This window comes from Sturnira hondurensis, unplaced genomic scaffold, assembly GCF_014824575.4.
Source record: "Sturnira hondurensis isolate 20B ecotype Veracruz unplaced genomic scaffold, ASM1482457v3 Scaffold0022215, whole genome shotgun sequence".
Taxonomy (NCBI): Eukaryota; Metazoa; Chordata; class Mammalia; order Chiroptera; family Phyllostomidae; genus Sturnira; species Sturnira hondurensis.
In genome coordinates, this window is record NW_028094846.1 from 1,960,131 (window position 1) to 1,975,869 (window position 15,739).

At 53.4% G+C, this 15,739-nt stretch overlaps 1 protein-coding gene across 1 annotated transcript in view; it reads left to right on the forward strand.

Annotated features, from left to right (window-relative positions):
- The first annotated feature begins 12,427 nt into the window (after positions 1-12,427).
- The window catches only part of UCK2 (uridine-cytidine kinase 2), a 38,116-nt gene continuing 34,804 nt past the window's right edge, over positions 12,428-15,739 (forward strand). Inside the window, exon 1 of the mRNA XM_037034895.1 lies at positions 12,428-12,721. Within this exon, the coding sequence (XP_036890790.1) occupies positions 12,623-12,721 (99 nt within the window). The 5' untranslated portion in view covers positions 12,428-12,622. The remainder of the gene's footprint in view (positions 12,722-15,739) is intronic.

The window sequence follows — 15,739 nt, forward strand, 5'->3', positions numbered from 1 at the left end:
TCTTCCGGAGAGGGGCGTGGCCGCACGAATCTCGCGAAAACCGAGTCGGGCTCAGGCGAGTCTCGCGAGAGGTGGAGTTGGACCGACGGACCTGGTCCCGTGCGCCGAGTCGCGTTTGCGGGTGCGCTTTCAGGGGCCCGGAAACCACGCGTCTGGATTTTGTTTGCGCTCTGCCTCGGCCTCATCTCTAAGGCCGGTTAGGTAGTGGAGCCAACGTTTGCTGCAAAGTGGAGAGACCGACTTCCACCAACGCGTACGGCACGTACTGCATGCCTGCTGGGCCCGCGGAGGTCGTGCGCCGCTGGCGCTCGCGCACTGTGGGCTAGCGAGGGAGGGACGCTGTGCGCGCACAGTGCGATTTAGGGAACTAGAGGTATGCGCCGGGGGATGCGGCGGCCCAGCGGTCGGGGTGGTCGCAAACAACGAGCAGGAGCAGTGACCGCAGCGACTCGGAGGAGCAGCGCTTCTGGGGGAGACGGGGGAGACGGACGGAGCAGGGGGTGGGGTGCCCGAGACGCGACCGCGAACCCTGCTGTCTGCGGAGGGCAGAGGTCAATGGGCTCTGCAGGCTGGGCGTGGGTCAGTGGTGGGAGGTTCTGGGATGAAGGAGGGGGCCCCCTGCAAGAACCAGCGCCCCATTTCCAACGTCGCCCCGTTTCCCAGGAAAATCCAGAGTCCTCATGAAATGGGAAAGTTCAATTATGAGTGCTGGTAGTTCATTAAAATTAAAAACTGCTGCATCGTCTAAAGAAAATGTCTCAGCTGCCTGGTTTCCGCCAGATGTTGTGTGTATGTGAATCTGGAAGGTGGCTGAACTGTTGTCTCCCCACGACATGCACTTGCTAGCATTGTCTTTTAAAATTCCATTGCACTTTATGCTGCTCAGGTAACACAGCTTTTGTCCTCACTTAGTTATATGTGCATTTCTTGTCTTCTCTTTGGACTTAGAGACGGAGACCCTGCTCCTTCCAGTAGACGTCGAGCTCCTGCCACGGCAGGAACAGCGCCGGGGCACCATAAGGGCAGAGAGGGCGAGGAAGGCACTATTAAGTTAGGCATTGTAAGAAGGTATAATAGAGGTGGTAGATGCAACACTGCATCCACCAACCGCGAGAACAAATGTCAGAGACTTTCAGGGTTTCAAAGATGTTACTTTATTGGCCAAGTTTAACCTGCGCAGGGGCGAGCTCTCAGAGTGTCTAGAGACACAGTGCCCGCAAGGGCTGCAAACGAGAGTCCCGGCCAGCGCTTACAGCTAAGTCCTTATATAGAGGCAAGCAAGCAAGCGTTGCACAGAAGCAGATGTGGCGGTTAGCTATTGGCTTACAGAGCCTGCGGGAACAGGGTGGGGTCTGGCTCAACTGAAAGGAAATTTTTGAAACTAAACAGCTGGCAATCAACTTACAGGATGTTTGCTAGGGATGCAGGCTCCTTGGGGCTGAGACTATTTTTCTTGTTCCCAACAGTCAGAAAACCTTCGCAGAGCACAGGTGAGGGCGGGCCAGATGGGTGGTTCCTGGATGAGCTGGGAAGCCGCACCCTGATGTGGGTGGTTCAGGTCCAGCAGGTTTTTATTCTGCTTGGTACTGTCCCTGATAAATGTAGAGGTGGAGCGAGGGCATGAGCTTTGAAGTCCTGCCTGGTTTTCCTTCTGGCTGTGCCACGTCCTCGACAGCCACCCTGAGCATGTCATTTAGTCCTTGAGCCTTAGTTTCTGTGCGAGATGGTGATAACACCAGCTGCCTAGAACTGTTACAGAGGTTGCCTGCGGAGGAGCGTGTTACAGCTCCTGGCGCGCTCAGCTCTTCCAGTCCAGCGAGCTACAGCTCGTAAGGGGTGCCCTTAGTTCCTATCCCAAAAATAAATAAATAAACAACTAATTAAGCCATGATACACCCTTGATTGGAAGATGCGTTTCATTCCCAGGTGCTAAAATGTAAGAAAAACATGTCTCACAGTCAGTGAAAGGAAAGCATTTTGTTGATTCCTGTGTGAACGTTACCTGCGGAACTGGGGACGCTAGGGTCACACTTCCTTCTCTAGGGCAGTGATGTTATAACCCTGAGCCCCCCAGTGCTAGAGGCAAGTTCACATAACATCTCTCCAACGTCCTCCCGGATTCCTGTGTTGGATTTGTAGGGTTTCCCCATAAAGACCACCCACCCAAAGTTCCCTGTCCTGCTCTGGTTTCCATGACAGGCTTTGTCCTGAGACTCCATCTATTCTTCTCTAGGGCAGGGCTCCCTGCTCCCTGCTCCCATGTCTCCCTCCTTAGTTTCCACTTTGTTAATGTTGCACATCCTCAGGCCACTTCCTGTGAGAGGTAAATGGGAGGTAAACCTGCAGTGTTCTCACATTGTTAGTAGGATTAGTAATAATACTGTTCTGTAAACAGACGTTCTGGACAGGACTAGGCACCCCGAAAGATTTGGGGGGAAGTTAAGTCCGTGCTGCTAACTGAGGTCTGAGGGAGACGGCTGTGGGTCTGACCCCTGACCCCACCAGTGCAAGCTGTTACCTGAGCAAGTGGTCGAACTTCTCTGAGCCTCACCGTTTTTTTCAAAATCTGGAGAGGTAAAAATTCCTCCTTTGCACAGTAACTGAGGCTTACTGAGGAAGGGTGGGAGCAAGTTCTGGAGTCGGACCACCTGTCTTCAGATCTTTGCGTCGCCATTCAACCAGATGTGCGGTTTTCGGCAAATCATTTCTTCAGTCCATGCCTCAGTTTCCCTGAATGCAGAATGGCCTGGTGATAGTACCTAAGTCCGGCGGGGCGGGGGGTGTGATTTGTTTTTGGAAGATGTGAGTAAAATGTCTGGAACAGTACTTGGCTAGAAGGGACACAGTAAGTGGTGACTGTTGTTAATTGGTTCTGTTAAGCCACCAGCAGGTGACCTGTGAAAGCATCTTTTTCCTCATTCAACTCATTTGCCTGTGGCGTTCTCATCAGTAGCTTCAGCTACTGTCTGTCCACTGGGGATTCGTAAAATAGTATCTGTAGCCCGAGTTTCTTTCCTGAGTTTCAGACCTCATGCAGCCCGTAAGCACGTGAATGGATGCCAGACTTCACCAGCCACTAGGAAATGCAAATCAGCTCAGTGAGATGCTGCTTCACCTGCAGTAGAAAGGCAGCTACAAAAACGAAACCGGAAGATGTGTTGCAAGCACCCTAACCAGGTAGCTCGGTTGGTGGTACATTGTCCTGATTGGCCAAGGCTGTGGGGCTGATGCCTGGTCAGGGCAACTGAGAGAAGCAACCAATGGATACAAATAAGTGGAACAACAAATTGATGTTTGTCTCCCCCGGACCCCACCAAATTCAATAAACAAAAAATTTTAAAATGTTGGCAAAGATGTGGAAATCAGAACCCCTGTGCACTGCTCAGGGCAGAATAGAAAATGGTGCAGCCACTGTGGAAAACAGCGTGGCCCTTCCTCAAGAACTCAACCCAAGAACTCCCACAAGACCAGCAGGTACACCTGTGGGTATGTGTCCACGGGGACCGAGAGCAGGGACTTGAGTGGATGTATGTCCCGCGGGGTTCATAGCCGCGTCATTCACGACAGCCAGAGGGTGGAAGCCACCCACGGGTGCATCACTGAATGAGTGGATAAAAAACAGCAACAACGAGTAATGGAATGCGAGTCAGCCCTAAAAAAGAAGTGGATTCAGCCCTGACTCGTGTGGTTCAGTGGGTTGAGTGTCTTCCGCAAGGCAGAAGGTCGCCAGTTTGACTCCCGGTCAGGGCAGGAGCCGGGGTTGGGTTGTGGGTTTGGTGCCAGGTCTGGACGTGTGGCAGAGGCAACCAGTCAGTGTTTCTCACAATGGTGTCTCTCTGTTTCCCACTAGCTGTGGTAGCGGGGAGTCACCGAAGTATCTTGAGCTTGGATGGTAAACGTGCAAAATAAGCAGTGTTTCTGGTTTTGAATCAGTCTGGCAGCTGGAAATAGGGGGCTTCATGGAGGGAGACCACAGTCTGGAAACCCGCGGTTGGGCTGCCTTCAGGCTGCATTGGAGTGAGGGGCCCTGAGCAGAACACGTCGCATCAGCAGGAATTGTGGAGGAAGAGCAAAAGCCCAGGGAATTTTGAAGAATAAAATAGTAATTCTTAGAACTAAATAAGATGGGATGAAGAAGGAAAATCCTTTAATAATTCTAAGGTTCGACCAAAGGCATTTCCAAGTCTTCTGTGCCCTGAAGCTTTTACAATCCTTGGGACTCTTTAAGAAAAAAGAATATGGCCCCGGCTGGTGTAGCTCAGTGGATTGAGCGCAGGCCTGCGAACCACAGGATCGCGGTTCGATTCCCAGTCAGGGCACATGCTTGGGTTGCAGGCCAGTTCCCGGCAGGGGACACACCAAAGGCAACCATACATTGATATTTCTCTCCCTCCCTCCCTCCTTCCTTTCCCCTCTAAAGATAAATAAATAAATAAATCTGTAAAAAAAAAAAAAAAGACTATGGACTTATGGGTCAGAAACCGAAGTGAGCTCCTAATTAGAAGAGCGCAGTGCAAGTGAGGGTCTCAGTTGGAGTTTCCTTGATTCCAGGGCAAACCTGTCTGTACTTCAACTGGATTGGGACCACCCCAACGGTGGCTGGGGAGGCTTTTAAGAGAGGGAAATATAAAAACTTCAGTTTCAACATTAAATTTCTGTGATATTAGAAGGTGCCTTTGAGCCCTGGCTGGTGTGGCTCAGTGGATTGAGCACTGGTCTGAGAACCAAAGGGTCACCGGTTCATTTCCTAGTCAGGGCATGTGCCTGGGTTGCAGGCCAGGTCCCCGGGGGGGGGGGGGGTGTGCAAAGAGGCAACCACACATGGATGTTTCTCTCCCTCTCTTTCTCCCTCCCTTCCCCTCTCTCTAGAAATAAAATCTTTTAAAATTCTTTTAAAAAAACAAGGAGCCTTTGAATATATTTAGACACTTACCCAAATTTGCTTTATTTTTGTCATGTGTGAGGCTGGGCCATGTTAAATAGAAGCTAAAACCCGAGGTGCCTTTTCCCATTCCAAATGCAGGCTGCCGTGCTTCCTCAGGATGCCCGTGATGCACTGTTGTCCCCTAGTCCACTTTTACTCCCTAACAGACTCTTACCCTTCATCGGAGTGATGCGCTCGGCTGCCAAAAAGACATTGATTTTCATTCACGGAGAAGCACAAATACCAGAAGCAGTGCTATTGACCTCCATCAGCTCAGCGCTCCGACTCCAGGGAGCTCAGCCTCTGTACCCAGCTCAGGGCCCCTGAGCAGACACTGAGACATGTCTGTGGAAGGGACAACATGCATGTCCCGTACACAAAAGCCCTCCGCCAAAGTGCAGAAGACTCAGCTCTTCCTTCCAGGGCTTTGGGCTCCTTGGCCTGTCCCAGGCAAAAGGACATGGCCCTGCAGGGGGCGCTGGCCTGGTGTTCTGTTCTCTGAGGTCTCTGGGCTCTCAGCCCGTGCAGATAATTCCTTCCACAGGCCCTGAATGTGGGGAGGAGCCTTGCCAGCCCTGCTCCCACAAAGCTGGAGGCCTCGGTCGCGCTGAGCCTGTGAACTGCAGGACAGGCGAGGTACCAGAAACAAAGGGAACAAACACGTCATCATAACAGAAGGGTCAGTTCAACATGAAGACCGAACACTCTTAAATGTCTTTGCACCACCTTCAGAGCTTCAAAAGGCATGAAATGAAAACAGGCAGACCTGTAAGGAGAAATAGATAAATCCACAATGAGAGTTGGTTTGATACAAGTAGGCGGAAAATCAGTAAGGATAGAAAAGACTTGAAAAGTAATTATGCATGAAATACACTTGAGACCCGAATGTAAAAACATGAAACCATACAAGTCCCACAAGAAACAGGACTTGTGTCTTTAGACACAAGTTTCTAAGTTTCTTTAGAAATGGAGTTAAAAACACTTGCATAGCAAAAAGTACCAGGAGCAAAACACAAACGACCAAGTACTTGCTATGTGCTATGAAAAAAAAATGACGACCAAAATCATGACAAGACAATGGACAGAAATCCCCAGTAGAGGGTTCACCAAAAAAGCACCTTAAACCAATAAAAAGATGGCTGTGCTCCCCCCCCACACACACACACATATACACACACTGAGAGAACGCCAGTTCAAGACCCACTGAAGCCGTTTCTCAGTCATCCCCCTCCTGGACGGTCAACTTCTCGGGAATCCTGACCTTGGACCACACCTGCAGCCAGTGTGGCCGTGGACCGGCAGCCCCTCTCTCCCGGAGGTTGCTGGTGGGATGCAAAGTAGTACAGCCTGTGCAAGGGGCTGTAGCATTATTGAATGAAGTCATACAGGCAAACGAACTTTCAGGGGGCCGCCTCCAAGCACCAGTGTGAGGGAGAAGGACACACACCTCTGTCCCCCTGAAAATGCCCATTTTCAGGGCCCCGGCCCTCGCGCGGTTTCAGCCTGCCATCTCTTCCCCTGCGGGAACTGCTGGGCTGCTTTCCTCTGCCCCGGCGTTTTCCCGCAGTAACTGGGGGAAGCTCTGGAACCCACCGACACCCTTCCTGCTCCCGGGGCATCTTGACTGTTGGGCTCGGTCAAGGAGCTGTCAGCCCAGGTGTGCCATCTTGTGCCAAAGGGTCATTTGTGAAAGATGTTTTATTAGTTTTTAAAGCAACGTTGCTTTATCGAGGTACAAGGGACAAATAGCGCTGGCAAGATAGTTAACGTGTACATCCTGATGACGCGACCTTGGTCTGTACTGTGAAGGACCCCAGTCTGGGGGGTTGGCACCTCCCTCACCTCCCGCATGTGTGCGCGTGTGCCATGTGCCGTGTACATGTCTCTGTGTGCGAGCTTCTAGAAGCCTCGAAATTCTGGTTGCACCAAGGTGTAAGGGGAGCCGGTTCCATCGCAAAGGGAACTTCCTAGATATGGGTGTGGACTATGGACATTATCTTTTCATTTAAATTCTTTTCATTTATTGTTTTTTAAATATATGTTATTGATTATGCTATTACTGTTGTCTTATTTTCTCCCCTTTATTCCCCTTCACCCTGCACATCCCCTCCCATCCACAGTCCCCCCCTTTAGTTCATGTCCATGGGGCGTACATATAAGTTCTTTAGCTTTTATGTTTCCCATACTATTCTCAACCTCCCCCTGTCTGTTTCCTACTTACCATCGATGCTACTTATTCTCTGTACCTTTTCCCCTTCTCTCCTCCTCCCACTCCCCTGTTGCTAACTGTCCATGTGATCTCCATTTCTGTGGTTCTGTTCCTGTTCTAGCTGTGTGCTCAGTTTGTTTTTGTTTTAGGTGTGGTTGTTAATAACTGTGAGTTTGCTGTCATTTGACTGTACATGTTTTTTATCTTCTTTTTATCTTATCTTAAAGATAAGTCCCTTTAACATTGCATATAATAAGGGCTTGGTGATGATGAACTCCTTGAACTTGTCCTTATCTGAGAAGCACTTTATTTGCCCTTCCATTCTAAATGAGAGCTTTGCTGGATAGAGCAATCTTGGATGTACGTCCTTGCCTTTCATGACTTGGAATACTTCTTTCCAGCCCCTTCTTGCCTGTAAGGTCTCTTTTGATGAGATCGGGCGCGTTCAGGGTGGTATGGCCGTAGACTGTAAGGTCTCTTTTGAGAAATCCGCTGACAGTCTGATGGGCACTTCTTTGTAGGTGACTGTCTCCTTATCTCTTGCTGCTTCTAGAATTCTCTCCTTCATTTTAATCTTGGCTAATGTAATTATGATGTGCCTTGGTGTGTTCCTTCTTGGGTCCAACTTCTTTGGGACTCTCTGAGCTTCCTGGATTTCCTGGAAGTCTATTTTCTTTGCCAGATTGGGGAAGTTCTCCTTTATTATTTGTTCAGATAACTTTTCCACTTGTTGCTCTTCCTCTTCCCCTTCTGGTACCCCTATGAGTCAGATGCTGGAACGTTTAAAGATATCCTGGAGGTGCCTAAGCCTCTCCTCATTTTTTAAAGATTTTATTTATTTATCTTTAGAGGGGAAGGGAAGGAGAGAAATATCAATGTATTGTTGCCTCTTGTGTGTCCCCTGCTGCGAACTGGCCTGCAACCCAGGCATGTGCCCTGACTGGGAATTGAACCGTGATCCTTGGTTCACAGGCCTGCGCTCAATCCACTGAGCTACGCCAGCCAGGGCCCTCCTCATTTTTTCTGAACTCTTATTTCTTCATTCTTTTCTGGTTGGATGTTTTGTTCTTCCTTCTGGTCGACTCTATGGATTTGAGTCCCAGTTTCCTTCCCATCACTATCAGTTCCCTGTACATTTTCCTTTATTTCACTCAGTGTAGTCTTCATTTTTTCATCTAATCTGTGATCAAATTAAACCAATTCTGTGAGCATCCTGATCACCAGTGCTTTGAACTGTGCATCTGATAGGTTGGCTATTTGTTCATCACTTAGTTGTATTTTTTATGGAGCTTTGATCTTTCATTTGGGCCATTTTTTTGGTCTTGATGTGCCTGTTATGTAGTGAGGGGAGGAGCCTTACATGTTCACCAGGGCAGGGCAACCCAGTTGCTGGGTTGTGATGCTGTATGTGGGTGTGGGGTCCAAGAGGGAACAATGGCACTTGCTTGTATGTGCCCTGACCGGGGATCGAACCCGCAACCATGGTGCATCCAGATGCTGCTCTAACCAACTGAGCTGCCCCGGCAGGGCTTTTAATTTCCACTCTATTATGCCCTTGGGGATAAGGAATAAGACCTTAGCTTTGAGATTCCTGACCCTTCCATGGTGGGGCTTCTGTATAAGTTAGAGAGCCGGGGTAGAAACAGAGGGGAAGAGAAATGATATTTATTTAACAGCTACTCTGTGACAATATGTAGTCATTAGTTTCATGACCATCCCGCAAGCCATGGGCAGGCATTTAACAGTCGAGGAAACTGAGGCACACAGAAATTCAGAGACTCACCACGGTCACAAAGCCAGCAGCAACGCAAAACTGTGGACCTTGCTTCTCTGGCCAGAGCTCACATGGTCTTCTCCCCACCAAGCCAGTGGCTCTCCAGCTTGCGTGGGTCCCAGAGTCTCCTGGAGGGCTGGTGGGACCCAGACTGCCAGCCTCCCCAGGAGTCCCACGCGGGTTCTGGGGTGGAGCCCGCGGACCTGCACCCCTGATGCCGCTGCGGCCTGCGACTGAGCTGTGAGTGCCGCGGTGTCTGCGAATGCAACTGATGGAGATCCCAGACCTGAACGTGAAGTGGCCTCGAGCGTCTGATCATCTTTGCAGAGCTGCCTTGTTACAGTCTGTCAGTGCGGGGGCTGGTCCAGGGAAGGCAGCAGTGGCCTCTTTGGGAAGTACGCAATCATACCCCCCCCTCCACACACACACGTGGTGCACCTGGCTAATACAGCCTGCTGCTGAACGTCAACTGTAATGGAAAAATACATTTTACAAATGTGCTCAGAAATTAAAGAGTTAGGCATGGGGCCCCTACAGGAAGGACTTCCAGGCTGGAGGCACAACGGAACGCTCAGCGGCTCAGGCAGAGAAGGCGGCCGGGCCGGCCGGGGTGTGGAGGAATGGCCAGCAGCCGCCCTCTCTCTCTGACTTCACCCCTAGATGCGACCGAGGCCGGAGCTTGATGAGGTTGGTGATGCCAAATGGAGTGATCACATGTCTCAGGAGCATATATTTCCTCGAATCTCTTCTAACTCTGTGTTTTATTGAATACCTTTGTTTTTGTGGGTTTTTGTTTATGTTCTGTTTTGTTTCAGTGGGGGTGGGGAAGGAGGACAGCCAAACACAAATAAATAAATAAATAAAACAAAGCACTGGATCCAGAATCCGCAGCGTCACTGCTGGCGTGGACTCAGACGGGACTTGAGCATCCTGAGCCCTGGGATTCGGTGACCGGGCTCCCCGGAGAGGATGACACAGCGCAGGGAATTGCAGGCTGCCTGCCTGGCTTCGCAGAGAGCAAAGACACGCCAGCCCTTGTGGGGGCCCCAGAGCCAGGAGAGCTCCCAGCTTCTGAAGGGACACGAGCAGCGGATGTGTGGGGGGGCGAGCCCTAGGGACAGGAAAGAGCAGAAGCGCCACACTGTGACTGGGGGCAATCCCCTGTCCGTCAGGCCTTCCCTTTACCCAGACGGCTTTGGTTCCTTGGGTATCAAGGCAAGCACAGAGGTCAAATAATTCTCACTAAACAGTGCAGAGACGTGTAATGAGTTAGCTCAGTTAACGAGTTGGTTCAGCTAGTTAGGAGGCTTACCCCAGGACTAGAGGGAGGCAGTCACTTAGAATGCCAGGGAGACAAAGCATTCGGAGCGGAGCTAAGGCTGGGAACCACAGGAATGCCAGCTCCGGTGCTCAGCCTTTCCTTCCCTGGTGGTCGGGGGGGAGGGGGGTCCTGGTGGGACTTGGTTACCTCTCCCACAGGGGTTCACGTGACCCTTAGGAGCGGTCCAGTGACACGTGGTGTCTCTTCACTCATTCAGCAAATATTCATTAAGGTCCTAGTTGGTGCCGGAAACCGCGCTGGGCGCTGGGCTCTGGGCTCACAGTAATTAAAAACAAACAACAAACACAGCGAGAACTGTAACGACCCATTCAGAGTAATCCACTTAAAACTGACAAAGGCAAGGGTGGAAACAAGTACTGTAACAAAGTGTGGTGGCCAGAGGGAGGGAGGGGCAGAGGACTAGTTAAAAGCAGGAACAGAACAATGTGAACCAGAGCCTCCAGGTGGTGTTTACTGTAAAACCTACCAGCTTTGTATCCGAAAATGTTCGGGATAAAATAGTGCTGGGGTGTGTGTGTGGGGGTGGGGCGCGGGGGGCGTGATGGGAATGACGAGGAAGGTGGGGATTTGGGAGAAGCCCCCGGAGGGGAGAGGGTGTGGCTTCCCTGTATCTCCCTCTCTTCCTCTAAGCTACTCCATATGCTTATCCCCTTAGCTGCGGGTGTGTCGGGCTCCGAATTCCACCCCCATCTGGGCTCCCCGCCTCTCTGCAGAAGTCCCTAAGGGCTGTCAGGTGTCCTGTGTCCCACTCACGCGTGAATGCAAACCCACCCACCCACAGCCCTCTGGGAGGGCGCCTCCTCCCAGCCAACTTCAAACATGAAAAGAACATTGCTGTTTCCTAATACACTTAATTTTCCTTAATAGTTTTTTTTTCCAACGTGTTTCTTGAGCCTAAGTTAATTTACTAAGTTTTTTTTAAGATAAGCATCTTTTTTGTTTTGTTTTTTTTTAAGATTTTATTTATTTATTTATCTTTAGAGGGGAAGGAGAGAAGGAGAGAAACATCAATGTATGGTTGCCTTTTGAGCGTCCCCTGCTGGTAGCTAGCCTGCAAGGAACCAGCCTGCAACCCAGGCATGTGCCCTGACTGGGAATCGAACCGCGATCATCTGGTTCGCAGGCCTGCGCTCAATCCACTGAGCTAAGCCAGCCAGGGCCTTAATTTACTAAGTTTTAAAAGAGGATTCTATTGCCTTACCTCCTCTTAGACTGAGGGACCCCCACCAGCGCCTGAATCCCAGCCTGGGGTCCGCAGAGATCGGGGCTGGAAGTGACAGACGGGGAAGTCTGTGCCCCGGCCCCAATGACAGTCCCCTTTCCAGTGTGGGCCTTTTTCTCTTGGAACACCTACACGCGGTCTGGAGTCCAGGCCCACTCTCAGAACTCCCAGTACAACAGTTCACGTACAACTCCCGACAACCCGACCCTGCACCCGTGCCCCTCACTCCGGGTGAGCAGGACGCGGAGGCTCGGGAAACCGCCCGGGCCCCCGCGGTGGAGGCGGCTCCGAGTCCAGGTCAAATGCTGCCTTCCTAACCCGACAGGCCCGCCTCTGGAAAACCAGCCCAGTCAAAGTTACTCAGCATGGCATTAAGTATTCCGTGCCTGTTCTCACAAACCCTGGCTCCGCAGGAATCTCGGCATTTCGCATTTCTAAGGGCTGTTTGAAAGGGCGCCGATTTGGGGAGGCAGGGCGCCCTCAAATAACCCTGCTCCACCCGGTCGCCTGTTAAGGGGGATGGTGTTTGGTGGTTGAGAGGCGAATGTTTCAAGCCAGGGGCTAACATTTTGGCCAACGGGAAGGGAAAATACTCATTTTTGGAAAACGCGTCTGTAGCCCGGACCGCGGGTGAACGCGGTAACTCTTTGTTTCACCCCAACCTCCCGCGCGGGTTCTAATTTTGCTCCTTAACCCTGGGCATGCCCTCCACGATGGGATCCTCCCCTCCAGCATTTTATGCCTTTCGAAAAAAGTGGTGAATTTCCACCTAGTTAAAGCGCGGCCCGCCCAAGGTCGCAGGGGAGGCTTAACCGCCGGGGAGGGGAGGGGAGGGGGAGGGGGTCGGCTCGCACCCTCCGGGGCCTGCGGGCGGGCCGGGGCTGGGCCAGACGCCGGCCGCCTCCCCCTGGCGAATCGCAGCGCGCCGCCCGCCGGATTGGAGCAGCGGCATCACGCTGCCCGCCGCCGGGGATGTAAGCGGGCCACCGGGGCGCGCAGAGGCAGACGCTCGCTCCTCCGGGACCGCGGCCCACACCGGCTCCGAGCGGCTGGCGGCGGCCTCCCAGGGGCCGGCGGCGGGGCGGAGGGAGCAGGAAGCTAGGGCGCGTGCGTCCGCGCGCACAGGCCGCGGAGGAGGGGCAGAGCGAACCATGGCCGGGGACAGCGAGCAGACCCTTAAGAGCCACCAGCAGCCCGAAGGCGGCGAGCCCTTCCTGATCGGCGTCAGCGGGGGCACGGCCAGCGGCAAGGTACGGCGGGCCGCGGTCTCTCTCCCTCCCCGGTGGCTGCGGGCCGTGTCAGCTGCTTCAGCCACCGCGTGGCCCGTGCGCCTCGCGGCTGGCCGCGCTCCAGCGCTGGGTCTCCAGCGCGGACTTGGGGCGCTGCGGGCACAGCGGGCAGGCGCTGGGGCCGTGGCAGGTCCGGGGTGCCAGCCACCCAGCGCAGGTTCTTCTTTCGCCCCCCTGGCGCCGGTAACTCGTGGCCGGGGTCCTGTGGGGGAGGGGCAGAGGAGGCGGATGCTTATTGTTTTACAAGTCAGCGCCCTGTTGGGGACAGGGCTCGGAGCCGGGTCTCCAGCGAGCCCCCCACGCCTTCCTCCTCCGGGGTCTCGTGGCTGTGCGCCCAGCGGCGCAGCCGCCTGCCGAGGGCAGAGCGAGCTGAGACCGGACCGGAGGCTACGAGAGCGTACGGGGCGACGAGCCCTGTTTGGGCTGGGGATCGCGGGGCTTTCCGAGTGAAATCCTGAGAGCCACAGAGGTGCGGTGACATCGGCGAGATGAGAATGGCCGGGGCTTCCCGTTTTGTGGTTACAGAGGAAACGTGGCGGGCTTCCAGGAGAAAGTTGCACTAGCTCCGCGCTCTCGGACGCCGGGGCCAACGCGCCGGCGCCCTCGGAAAGGGGTCCTCCTGCGGGTGTCGGGCTCTCCCGGAGTCCGTCGTCTTGGTGTTACCCGCGAGCGGGGAGGAGAGGGAAATGCTCCCCTCGAGCACCCCGGGCCATTTCTGCAGGTGGACGAGGGTGGGTACCTCCCAGCTGTTTCTTTCTTTGCCTTTAAGAGGTGCCCACTGTTTCCCTTGACGTTCAGCCACCTCTAACTTGGTCGGGAACTCCTCCTGGGGCCCCGGCCAGAGGTGGGCGCCACCTGCCGGGGTCGAGCTCGGCTAGGGCTGGCGCCTCCAGGCCCGAGAGCCCAGTGCAAGGCTGCCGGCGCCATGCGAAGCCACCACGAGGTTTTCTGCCCGGGCCGACTCTGCCGTGGCCCCTCCCTTTCGGTCCCACATTTCCCCTCTAGGTCTGTTTGGCTTTGGAGCAAACTGGGCAGCTGGCGCGGGAGGCGGGGGGGGGGGGGGGGGCCTGCCGTATTGTTTAAGTTTGCTACNNNTGGTCCCATAAATTTCTGCCGCATTTGCCCCGGTCGAATGCATTTTAAAAAAAAAACCCCCCCCCCCCCCCCCCCGGTATGCTTTACCAGTGGTACTGTTACCAGTAATTCAAAGCCAAAGCAGGATGCCCGCTCTTTCGGGAAGCTGTAACTCTTTTTCAAAATTGTTCTTTCCGTGGCGCATTCCTGTTCACGGGACTTCCCCCCCCCCCCGGTTTGTTCAGGCTGCGTTTGCCTCAGTGCCTGCTGCGTGATTGGGTCCAGATGTTAGCCTTCGGGTCGGTCCTGGGGGCGTTGCGGCGGGGAGTGCAGCGTTGAGGCTGAAGCTGGCTGAGGAGTGCAGCGTTTAGAAGCCAAAACTCCTGGGTACATCACCGAAATAGTCGAGTCACTGCGGAGGTGGGACGAGGTCCTAGAACACCGCTCTCCTTGTCCTTCTGTCCCCACCCATTCTCAGTTCCTCGTCTAAGCTGATAAACTGTCAAACGGGAGGGGAGTCCGTGAGCCATTATTGGGGGGGTGTGTGTAGCCAACTCTGATGTCCCTATTTCTTACCAAGGATGACAATTACTGAAACTCCCAGGAAAGGGTCTCTTTTCATGCCTGTTTCAAAGCTCGTTGTAAATTTTTTGACACTAATAAGTACTTTGTTGTTGCTTCAGGTGGTTTTATGATCTTTTAAAAAGACTTTGTTTTTAGAGCGAGGGGAAGGGAGGGCGAAAGTGTGGGAGGCAAACATGGATCAGTGGCCTCTCTCACGCCCGGAGCTGGGGACCCGGCCCACAAGCCACGTGTGTGCCCTGACCAGGAATGGAACCCGCAAAGCAAAAAGCAAAGCCTTTTGCTTTGTGGGAGGTCGCTCAAGCCACTGAGTGACACCACTCAGGGCTGTTCTGTAGTTTTTTTAACTTAAAGAGCCTTGGCCCTCTACAATTCCACGTTGTCGTTGCGCTGTGTTGTGGTTATATCTCTATTCTGCTGTTACGGTCCCTAACTGCCTTTCCTTCAACAAATTCCCAGTTTCTCTTTTCCGAGGACGGTCAGCAGCAGCAAGCTCCACTTCCCGGAGTCTCAGGCCCGAGCACTGTAGTGCTGGGCAGTCTGGAAGCAAGGCTGATGCCCGGGATGAAGGCAAGAGGGCCTGAGAGCATCATCAAAAATGACAAAAATGAGAGGTGGAAGCTCAGAGCCTCTGGGGCCCGACACGCAGTCTCATCACTTAGAGGAGACAGAATGTGTTCAGACCTGGATCTGGGGCCCAGCCAGTGCCGGTTGGGTGGCTCCTGACACTGCTGCCTTGTGGAAGAGGAATTGCCTCGGGCTTGAGGGGCGGGGCTGAGTGCTGGGGGCGGGGTGGGGCACATATTTGCAGCTTCCCCTTGGAAAGGGGCTACCTGGAGGAAAGGCGTCAGACTGGTTTCCAAGGTGTGGGACTGGAAGCGGAAAGGCAGGGACCTGGGCAGTGGTCCCCCACCTCCACCCCAACCCCTAGAAGGAAAACGTGCTCCCTGGTTGTCTCTCCGGGGCTCTCATTGGTCTCGGTGCTGTGGCTGCCCGAGGGAGTGTGTTTTATCTCAGACTAAAGGATTCTGGTGGGGGAGGGTGAAACTTTCTGAGTGCCATTCGTTGCACAGACCACCTTTGCTAGTGTGTTTTTCGAGTGAAGATGGCTTCCAACTCTCCCAGGAAACTCTGCTGGGCTGACCTGGCCAGTCGGTGTGAAAATCGCCTGTTCACGTGGCTGCGGTAGGGTGAGAGAGTTATTCTGATCTGTGTGAAAAAACAGATTCTCGAGTTTCCCCCTAAGGGATGGGTCTAGAAAAGGAGCAAGAAGCAGCCTCGGAATGGGGGGAAAACTGTGTAAGCCTCTTCGCCATCATCTCC